Source organism: Zonotrichia albicollis, chromosome 6 (assembly GCF_047830755.1).
Source record: "Zonotrichia albicollis isolate bZonAlb1 chromosome 6, bZonAlb1.hap1, whole genome shotgun sequence".
Lineage (NCBI taxonomy): Eukaryota > Metazoa > Chordata > Aves > Passeriformes > Passerellidae > Zonotrichia > Zonotrichia albicollis.
Genome location: NC_133824.1, coordinates 39,845,974 through 39,857,373, shown reverse-complemented (window position 1 = coordinate 39,857,373; position 11,400 = coordinate 39,845,974). Strand labels below are relative to the sequence as shown.

Genomic DNA, 11,400 nt, shown 5'->3' with positions numbered 1-11,400 from the left:
CATTTTCAAGTTCTTATGTTACACTGCCATATACCCAGATAATTCTCAGGCTGAAGTTTCCTTATAGGAGAATGGCAAAATAAAGCAGTTATGTGTTGTGCAAAGCAGATTTCAAAGGGAAGGTCCGTCCCCAAAACTACACCACAATAGGCTTTTTAATACAAATAACTCTACCACAATATGGTTTTTAATACAAATCACTCTACTCTCTTAAGACAGAGAGGTACAAAACAACTATGACCGAGAAACATTCTTGTTAAGTCACCCGCTGACACCCCCTTGCCGTGCAGAATTAGCCCCAGGATAACGCTGCTTTGTTGGAGCTGTCTTTGGAGCCCGTGTGGTGGCTGGGCTGACTCATGCCCCGCGAAAAGCGGGGTTACAGGTGGGAGCCTGTGGGCGAGGGGCCCTGGGGACACCATGGGGCCGGGAGGGCCCTCGGAGCCCCTGGCACAGCACGGGGAGGAAGCAGGGCAGGGAAGGAGGGGATGGCTCCAGCAGCTTCTGAAGGAAGGTCCTTCCCTCGGAAAACTGGTGGGTGCAATGACCATCAGTCTCCCCTAAGGCAGGTTTTGACTAATGCACGTGTCCAAAGCTGGGCTCGTCCCCAGCAGCTCTGGCCCTGTGACCGTGCCCACCCGAGCAGGTGCCGATCGGGGAACTCGAGAGGACATCACTTTCAGGGAGCCTCTGGGAATGCTGTGCATCAGCGAACCGCATGGGAAGGATTTACTTTTAAAAGTTAGGGTTGTGTCAGTCTCAAAGGGTGCAGTGTTGGGCTGTCTGGGGATAGGCATATCCCTTCAGCAGCTGTTTGGTCATTTCTGCAGGATAGTCTTGGGGCAGTCCCTGGCGATCCCGTGGGAATTCCAGGTTCTCATGCCCGTCTCTAATTAACACATTAATTTGCCTTGCCAGCGCTGTCTCAGAAGCCGCGACACGGCGTGTCCCAGCGAGAACGGAGCCCTGCGCTGCGGGCACCGAGGCTCCCGCACAGGCCCCGACTGACGCGGGGGTCCCGGGCCCGGGGAGCCCCCGGGGGTGCACGCCCGGACTACACCTCCCGGCGTGCCCCGCGCGGCGGGGCGGCGGGCGGCGCGGGGCCGCTTCCGGGTTGGCCGGCGCGGTGTGTTTACTTCCGGCCGCGCCAGTGCGCGAGTGTCAGCCCGGGGGGGGGCACCCGGCGGCCGCCCCGCCCGCGGCCGGGGAGGGACCGACCGACCGACCGGGGCACGGACCGACGGACACAGCGGCCGAGGGAGGAGCCCCGAGCGCGCAGCGGCCCCGGCCCCCATGAGCGGGCGGTGAGCGGCGAGTCGGCGGCCGCGGGAGCTTCCCGGCGCGGCGGGACCCAGCCATGGACTGGCTGATGGGGTGAGTGGGGCCCCCTGCGCGTCCGTCCCGCGGGGCGCTCCCGGGCGGCCGAGGCGGCCCCGGCGCCGGCAGCCCCAGCCCCGCGTGCGGCGCTAATGACTAATCAGTTCCTGCCCGCGGGAACGGCAGCGGGAGCGCGGCTGCGGCTCAGCCCCGGGCTCAGCCCCTGTGCAGCCGCCTGCGGGCACCGCGGGCTGCACGGGAGCCCTCCTCTTGTCCCGAGCCGCGGCTCTCTGGAAAAGTAACTTTTCCTTCCGTTTTTGCGGAATAGGCAGGCCAGGTGCGGCAGCTCTCTGTGCTTCCAACTCGTACAGTGTGCGGCTAATCCCCCTGCGACAGAACATCGCTCTAAACCCAAAGGCGTGCCAAGGTTTAAATGGCTTTCTGTAGGGAGGAAGAAGAGACTTCGGCAGAGATTAACGCCAAATCAGAGCCACGCCAGGGGGCTTGGATAGCCTGGGATTAATAGTGCTAATTACACAGAGACAGAAGGTAGAGAGCTGTTTGCTGCGGGTTTTAGGTCTGGAAACCTCAGTGCAGGAGAGGGAGATGCAGTTGATGAGAGTGACCTGATATGCTACCAGTATCCCAAACGAGATATTCTCGGTTGCTTCTTGCATGAATTGCGCTGGCGACCTGCACTCAGGTGAACTGTGAATAATTATGCTTCAAAGTCGTATGAGCACTTGGTTTATGCTCCAGCAAAACTGGCGCTGCAGTGATAACCTGCTGCCCTTAGTTTGTTCTTCACAGCCGCTCCTGAATGTGGGCTTTGCCATCTAGGTTGCCTCCTTTCCTTATACTGATGTGCCTAGAACAGAAGGTAAACTTTTGTGGCAGCTGGTGGATGTGGTGTGTGTTTAGAAGGGTCATTGGCGTGCGTGCTCCTTTTGTCTGCAGCTGATCTGTTTGGTGCTGAGAGTGCACTTGTTACTCGCCTTCACATGGGTCTCATCCAACTCTGGAACCAGCTGTCCATACAAAGTTTCACTGTGAGTCTGACCCCGCACTCGCTCAGATGGAGGGAATGCCGAATCTCTGTGGGGTAGACACGGATGGCTGGCTTTTTCTCCAGCAGGCTGGGCAGGGAAGGGCAGTATTTGTGGCATGTGGAGGGGTCTGGGTGCCATGTACTGCAAGCCTTGTGTCTTGTAAGTCACAGGGCTGCACTCTGTTGTTAGACGGTGTCAATGAAAATAGAAATGACGAGCTTGTTTTGATGTGTTTTGTAACAACCGCAAAGCACAGGTGGTCTGTTACATTGACTTTGTAAAAGTAAAAGCTGGAGTGTCAAAGATTGTTACTGTAATTACAAAAAAAGGTCAAACCCAGGACTTATGCAAGTTACTTGTATGACTCAAAATACTACATGCCCCACTACAGCAGCTGTACCTATTCTGTGCAAATTACATTGTAAAGCAGAAGAGAATCAAGGTTTATTGTAGCCACACTCTGAGTATATTAGGAGGATGGTTTTCTTATGAAAAATATTTTGGGCTTCTTGAGGTCACTACAAAAAATTGGCTTTTGTTCTGTACTTTTTTACCCGGGGTGGGTGGATCTGCCATGTGTGGAAAAGACTTGCCTGTTTTCCCCATTGTAATGGGAATGGATCCTGAGTCATTTGTGTGTTACTCGCTTGTTCTCAGCTATTTCCTGATATGTTTCACTCGTGACCAAACCCAGTATTGTCCCACTGATGCTCTTAAAGTTTTCTCCCTTAAAACGCTGCTAGTTCTGTTTGTGCACATTTGGGGGGGATGGTTGTGTGCGATTATGGCAGGAAGGGGGAGCATTGATATTTTGAAATGGGAAAGGCTGGAAGTCCTGGGGGACCCATTCTTATTCCCGGCCAAGTTATGCCTGCTGTTAGCAACTGTGTTTGTAAATGGAAACATCCGTCCTGCTGCTTGACAAAGAAACTGAGGACATTTGTCTGCCCAGGCAGAAGTTTGGGTAATGCCACTTGCTCAGCCTTTCTTTCAGTGGGAGCTTCAGCTGTTTGGGTCTCTGATGTGAGGACAGGACTGAAGAAAAACCTGCAGAATAATAGGAAAACAGGTCTATCCCAGTAATACATTAGTTGGTGTTGATGCCTCTGGCAAGCAAAATGTATTGCTCTGCTTCTTGGTGGTATTTCTTTTTCTAAGTGTCCTCACTACTAAAGCCATTGTGATCTTTCTTATTCCATACTGCATTGGGAAGGTGGTGGTTTGCAGTTTCAGCTTTCCATGCGCTTTCCCTACCCCTGTGGAAGGCCTTGTATGTCCCCTTGTTGGTTGTGCTTTCTTAACTTTTTGGTGTGTGAAACACCCTCTGTGTTTTGACTTTGTATTGCTGAGAAATGATCCTTGGAGTGCAAGTGTGTTAAATTAGGCAGCAGCAACAGTTGCTCCTGTTCTAGATCTCGACCCTTCGAGCTGGTGTCGCCTTTATCTGATAAACGTTTAGAGTGAGATCTGCTTTATTTCTTCTTTTGGAAAGGGGGGAAGGGTAAGTGCTAATCATTCCACCGAGGGCAGCAGCCCCGTGCCTCTGATCGCCTCAGAGTACTTAATATACAAAAAAACGGAAGCTGAGGCTTACAAACAATAGTGAATTTATTACGGATTAACAAACTGTACAGACTTAGGGGGTCACACAGCAAAACTTCTCTGGGTGCTGCCTGCTGTTCAGTCAAGTGCTTCAAAATCCAGTCAAGTCCTAAGGAAAAAAGCTGAAAAGAATGAGTGCTGGCATGGTAGGATGCTTAGTTTAGCACCTAAGTAAAGGCAGAGTCTTTTCTGTGGTTGATTAGTATATTTGACCCTTCCACTGAATGCAACATTAATACTGATGTTGTGAACTCTATGGTTTCTTCTGTGCATTCTCTCCATTTAAAAAAAGACCATTTTGAGCTTATTTGTCTTACAGAGGATGTATTTTAAGTCCAATTTTAACTAGAGATCAGTGTTGCTTAATTGCTTTGCTCAACAACATTTACCAGAGATCCACATTACCCACTTTGGAAGAGATTCCAAACTTTTGTGTTACAAACAGCATTGATCTGTTCTTGAAGTTCAAATTAGCAACAAAGGCAGGCATTGCTCCTTCACTTATGATATTTTAAAACAAGGTGAAAAGTAAGTTTCATAATTGGCTCGGGGTAAAACCTATTAGTGGGGCTAATAAACCTGATGTGGTTTCCTCTTCAGCAGTGCTGTCTGATGCTACAATGCATTTTTTCATAGAAAAGGAGTATTGGGTACTGTAGTGGTTTTGGTGAACTGTTACGTAATAAGGGAAGAGAGAAACAGTGTTTTACAAACAATTACCAATGTTTGACGCAATCATAATTTGAGCTTCATCTGCACTATAAACTTTGTAGTTTAGTAGGTTAATAGACTAAACTGATTGAAGCTGAGAGAGATGCTTGCACTGATTTGATAGATTCACAGCTCCTTCTCCCAGCATTGATTATAATATAAGTGTAATAAAGAGAGAGAGGCTGTCTGCAAGAGGGATTTCTTATCCATTTAAATTTTAGGTCTTGTTATCCATACAGTCATACTATCCCCGGCTCAGTTATTTGTTCTTTCATATGTTGACCTAGTGACTTGAACAGAAGGGCCTAAAAATGGTTGAAGACTATCTTTTCTCATATTGCACATCTTCAGCTTTGAGAACAGTTAGAGAGAAACAATGGCCTGGAAAGGTAAGGAAAACAGAAATGGCAGAAGAAGCAAACTTCTGGTGAGGTCATTTGTGCCTGAACACAGCACAGACTATTTCTGTCTACTCAGGTGGTCTGTGGTCTGCAAGACCGAGCAAGTGGCTGCAGCTGTAAACTGAATAATGTCTAATAGAAACTAATAGCCCTCACACTTGCAGCTTTTACTTTGTAATGTCAGTTAATCCATTATAAACACCACATATATGTGCTGCCCTGCATAGTCTTCATCTCATCAGGATGGGTCATTGGAAAGTATGTTGCAGTGAAATAACACAGTAATTATGCAAATTCAGTCTTTATGGAGTATATGATATTCTGATGATTTAAAAAAAAACAGTGGAAGAGAACTTCTCAAGGTCAGCACACTGCTGGATTTGTTTCGTAGAGGAGACTTGTAAGTCATGCATTTATTTAATTCAGCTATAACTGTCAGGGACTTAAATTTAAGCTGTCAGTTTTTTCACTTGTTTCAGATACAGGATTTTGCCACATTACCCCTGTGGTAATTTTAAAGGCTAGAAGAAAAATAACACATACTACTGTTTTGCTGTCTTCCATTCTGCATTTGTGGTGGGGTCTTTAAGAAATGCCCTCACAAGGCCTTAAGACACTGTCCAGTTCAAGATGAGCTGTGGTGAAATAAGAATAATATTGTCATGCAGAGGACAGCTGAGGACTACATGTGAGAAAAGCACACCACTGTTCTAGTTCTGAGTCAGTAAAACCCAATATGCTGTTTGTCACCTGTTAGACTAAATCTTTGTTGCTTTTGAATGGGGTGCACTGTTGTAGGATATCTCAAGCTGGAAGGGAGCCATAAGAATCATCAAGCCCTTTAATTGTAAGAAGTGTATTTTGTGGTGGGAGCAGTGAGAAATCATCCAGCAAGCTTAGCTGTCAGTTTGGCTGGTGCATCATACAGTTGAACCTGCCTTCCTCTAGCAGACCTTTATAGAAAAAGTAGGTAATGGTTTTTATCCTGGGCACTGTTCAAAACTGCCTAATTATAGAAAATATTTCTATTAAAAGGAAGAAAGGAATAACACTGAACATTCTTCAGCTGCTGTAGCTGTAGGGAATGCTTTCCTCTTTCTTCCCTTTAGTAATTTCCAGTGAAGAAACTCTTCTGCCTTTATAAGGCAGTCTTCCCTCTAGAAACTGCTGCAACCTCTCACCTTTCACAGCTTGCATGGTGTGTGCCTTTGTTCCGTTTTTTAACTGACCTTACAACAGGTGTTTCCCTTGCATTCCATTCCCTGCAGATTCTTGGCTTCACATGCCATTTTCCCTGCTATAAGGGAGCTGAAAATAACTCAGAACAGTAAACCAGACATGTATGGTCCCATTGGGCAGGAAATATTCACATGCTCCTTATTTGCTTCCATTGATAGGTGTAACATTACCTGTGGGGTCCCAGGTTGCTCTCCCCAGATAAATCTGGGTCTGTCTGTGAGCCACTGGCACTCCATTCACTGCTTACTGATGGGACTTCAGTATTACTTCAAAACCTTAGCAGACATGAGCAGTGCCTCTGCTAAACCAGAGCTTAACTGTGAAACAACTACATAATGCTGTCTGCAGGTAAAATTAGATCTCCATTAAATATTAACTTGTAATATTCATTAGTATGGTAGTGGAAATGTGCTGTTACTTTGAAATGTGAGTTTCAAGGGCTATTAGATTTGTAGAAAAGGAGTCATGACTGTAAGAGAGCAATTTAAATTTTCCAGGTGTGTTGTTCCCTTATGTCTCCCTGATTCTGAAAGTGTTCAGTTAAATTACTGAGATGGTCACTGCCAAAGTTCTTCTTTTGTAGTGCAGAACAGGTTGCACATAACTGCAGAGCCTTGCTCCCTGAAGAGGCCTGGTATAGTTAATTATTGATTTCTTGGAGAAAATGCCAGATAAATCCTGCATTTTAAAACCTTTGTTACTTTGGCAAACCACAGAATATAAGTTACTTTAGTAAGTACAGTGCACGTGAATACTTGTTTTATATTTTTAGAGTGTTCTTTTTCCAGTATGCTGAGTATGCTGAGGGGCAAGAAGAATAGATAATTTTCAAGGTATCTAAAGTAAAAGGAACTACTACTTTATTTAGAAAAAGAGTTGAATATTCTTTAAGTGTAGCAATACTCATTCCTTGCATGTCTCTGCATGTTACCCTCTTTCCTTTGCAGTAGCATCAGGATTCAGGAAGACTGGTAGCTTAAGATGCTCATCTGAATGAAAACAAATCTTTCTCTTTTTTTTCTGCCTTGTTTTCCTCTCCTCAGGTTAGTTTTCAGCTAAATGAGTTCCTGCAGCCTGTTTGTGTGGCTACATGAATAATGTTGACAGCACGATAGTGTTTGTGAGAACAGAAAGCTTAGGTAGCACTTACTTTGGTGGTAGCAAGGACTTAAATCAGCTGAATGGAATCATGTAGTAATGTGGTTATTAGTGGTAATTACTCTGAAAATAATTAGTGATCTATCTTCTGGTGATGTATCCTTCTGCTTGAATGTTGGGAGGAGCTGCAGAATGTCTGAAAATAGGAGATGCCATGACTAGGCTGGTACCCTGGCACAGGCAATGGCATCAGAGCACTGTCACAGTGTTACATTCACTTTATGGGTAAACTATAAATATACTCATTGTGAACTGGATATGGATGAATAATTCAGACTTCACAATTGGCAGTAAGTCATGTTTCATCTACCTGAGGGAAGTGCTGCCTGTGGTGTGGTGTGGATGTGGAGCTGGGTGGGATTCTGGGTGCCTGGCTGAATCCAGCAGTCTGATTCAAGAGTGTGTTCAGGAAGCTTGGTTCATGCATGATGGCCTGCCTGACTTTGCCTATTTCACTGGCAGTTTCCATCTGTTACATCTGCTGGATGTGGGCCTGGGGAAAGCATATGTGAAAGAGTAAAATTAATAAGAGACTGTAATTTTTAGATAGCTGTTTATACAAGTTTGAACTCAGTACTGTCAGATCTATGTATTCTGCCATCACTGATGACCTATCAAACAACTTTAATATGTGGTTCTGCTAGTGGAATACTACTGAAGTGATCTTGTCCATTGTTTTTTACCCATTTACAGTTGGTGATATGGTTGTGAAACTTGCTTGCTAGGTTCTTTTTTTTAAGTCCTTCTTAGCAATTTATTCACTCATCTTACTCTGCAATTACAAAAAAAAAAATTAGCTGTGTTCTTAACTGTATAAGAAATGAGTAAATCTGATTATTTAAATTTATTTTTGCAATTGTGTTGTTTAGAGTAGTACTGGGAAGTGTTACATCAACTGAGACTACTTGAGGAAGAATTGTTGCTTCATGGCCGTGTTCTGACACCTCAAAGAGTTGTAGTCTAGGAGCTTCCCTGTTCCTGAGGCTGTGTACAGTAATTTTAAGTAATTTAATTTTGCAGCTAGAATGATGAATGTAACTAAATACCTAAAGAGCAGTGCGATAATTTTAGCATTTGGAGGGGGAAATATGGCAGTTTTCTCAAAAGTTAGTTTCCTTTTATTCTGTCAGCCAAGGGAAACTGGTCAAGGTGCAAGTTTATCACACAATCAGCAAACCTCTGTCCCTGGTTGTGGAACAAGAGCATTGAACACACGCATACATGCACACAATAAATAAACCCTGAACCAGAATTTGGATACAATTTTCTGAAGAGTGGCACACATTAAACTGGAATCAAGACAGGGATGACTGTCATAGATCAAATTCCTTCTTACTCTGAACACTGGAAGAGTAAAACCATTAAGCTAGAATGTAAGCCTGCAGAAAACTGTATCTTTAAATTATCCAGGTCTGGTAACTTGAGCTCTTCAGAATATATCTGCATGCTTTTTAATTTTTTCCCCTTCCGTTTTGCACTGCTTAGGTTATAAAGGTGGTCCCTGAATACTTTTATCATCAATGTTCAGTGTCTGGATCACTGCTGTCCCTCTTCTACACTGAAATGTGTAAGTTCTTGGGTGTTCTATCTGAGAACTCCTGTGGTATTTACACATAATGAACAGAAGTTGTGTGAAACACAGGTTGCATAGAGGTGATCTTGGCTCTTTTTTTCTCACTGTTTCAGTTCATAAATTTCAGTCTAGAATTTATAGAAATTTTATACTCATTTATAGAACTTTTCTTTTACATGGTTCTTCATTACTCAGCATGGAGTTGCTGAGAAGAGGCTTTGTTCCTTCTTAACAAGTTATGCAAAACTGGATGGAGATGTTTTTTTATGAGGAGGTGTCTACTTTACAGATGGGCTCAGGTTACAGGATTAACTCTGTGGTTTCAGGTTTGTGTCAGGTAAATGATAAATAACTTTTTTCTTTTTTTTCAGTCAATCTTCTGTCTGATGATCTCCAGGTGTTGCTGGAACTGCAGTCTATGAAACCTTCATGATTGTAATGTTTACTATAGTGTTAGTGTGTGGCTGGTTTCCATCAGATATAAAAGGAACCAAGTTTGTTGTGAGGGCTAATAACTTTTATCAGACCCACAAATATACTTGGGAAAGAAATAAAAAGCTTCTGGGCATGCTTGTATCCCTTGTTTATGTTAATAGACTGTTTTGAACAAAACCATGTTAATAGTACAGTTCCAGGTCAGCTGGAGAAATCTCACCTGCTGGTTTAGCTGTGGATTGGTTCCTTTTTAAGGAGCTGACCAGCCTACATTCAAAAAGCCACATTTGGGCACTGGTCTTGCTATTTCAGGTTATCTGCATGCCTTCTAGGAAGGGAAAGAGGTTAGAAATGGAAGTATTTTGCAGGTTCTGTTCTAAGGTATACAAACCCTCAGATGGCCCTAATTTTTTCCAGTGTTGTCTTACTTCGTTCTGTGATCCAACCTTTCTTGGTTCCCTTGTAATTTCTGGTTGGGATGCCTAAGCTAATCTGCAGTTCTGATGTTTTTATGGTCTTGTCTGTATCTCCTTTTTGTTGTAGCCAGATAATGCCATTTTTTAAAAATTAGCTGAGTTTTGAGGTTTGGGAGTAATCTGACAGCTAAGAGGTGAACAAAAGAAATAATGAAAGGAGTACTTCAGCCGAATGACTGTAGCTGATTTTTTGTTCAGTTCTAGCCTTAATCTTGCATTGGGTCTGTTGGACACCCCTCTGCTGCTTGACTTGCTGGGCATTAAAAAGTATTCTTTCTTTTGCACAGTATTCCTGGATGGGCATCTTACAGGAGTTGTTCTTACTTTGTCCCTTCTTCACTTGATTATTGTGGTGCCATTGGTGATGAGCAATTTTTGAAGACTAACCTGAAATTTCAGGGTTTTTTCTGATGTATTTATGAATGTTTCTTATTAGGCATATGATGGGCTTTACCATGTGGTCTGGTGTAACACAGGTTTTAGCTTTGAGTTATGGGTGCTATTCAAAATGTTGAATTGGGTGATTTGCATTCTTATAACCCCAAAGCGTCTGTACTGAGGTTTTCTCTCTTGCCCCACCCTGATGAATATGAAGGTACTGGCCTGAGTCATTTGAGCTTGTTGAGGCTTGAGCAAGTGGAGTAAAGTGCTACAAAAACTCATCTAAGAAAGGGGAGATTATGGGTTCATGCTTGTAATGTACAAGAATTTAGGTATTTAACTGCAAGTTTGTAGGTAATATCCTTGGTCTGCCTTTTAAAGGGGACCTGTTTTCACACAGTACTGTAATAAGCTGGGAGTTTTTGGTTTTTTGGTTGTGTTTTTTAATTGTTTGTTTTTCCAGGCTTGTTTCAGACAGGATGTGCACAGTCATCCACTAAAATGTAGGCAGTTGTTGCTATATGTGGTATAACTTTTTAAGTGAGCAGGGTATTATTTACATGTTCACAGACTTGTATTTTCTCATTGTTAATAGAATCAATGTTTCTGTTTAAATCAAGTTCCTCTTGGTTTTAGGTACAGTGAAGACTTACCAGCTCTCACTGTTTGCCTCCTTGGGAATACTGGCAAGGAGGCATCTTGTTAATGAAGAACTATTTTCTGCAGTTCATGAAACACATGCAATATAATCCACTGTCTTGCAGGACCAAATCACTTGCTGGGGCTTTTTTGTTTGTTTGGTTTGTTGGTTTTTTTTAGTTGTAATCCATTCTATAATTAAAGGAGAAATAGTCTTACGTAGCAGATGTATGAATTCCCATGTTTAAACATTTTATTCTTTAACATGAGGGGGGCGTTATTATAAAATAAAAAAGTTGGCAAGTGTTTCATGAAAAGGAAGTAACTTTATAATAAAGACAGACAAATTTAAACACATTGGTTATACTCGTTTAGGTGTGTCATCTATTCACAGCACTTCTGAGCCAAGCTGAAAATGT

At 43.6% G+C, this 11,400-nt stretch overlaps 1 protein-coding gene across 1 annotated transcript in view; it reads left to right on the top strand.

Annotated features, from left to right (window-relative positions):
• The first annotated feature begins 1,123 nt into the window (after positions 1 to 1,123).
• MOB2 (MOB kinase activator 2) overlaps positions 1,124 to 11,400 on the top strand; it is a 110,287-nt gene continuing 100,010 nt past the window's right edge. The window contains exon 1 of the mRNA XM_074543304.1: positions 1,124 to 1,374. Coding sequence (XP_074399405.1) covers positions 1,358 to 1,374 — 17 coding nt within the window. The 5' untranslated portion in view covers positions 1,124 to 1,357. The remainder of the gene's footprint in view (positions 1,375 to 11,400) is intronic.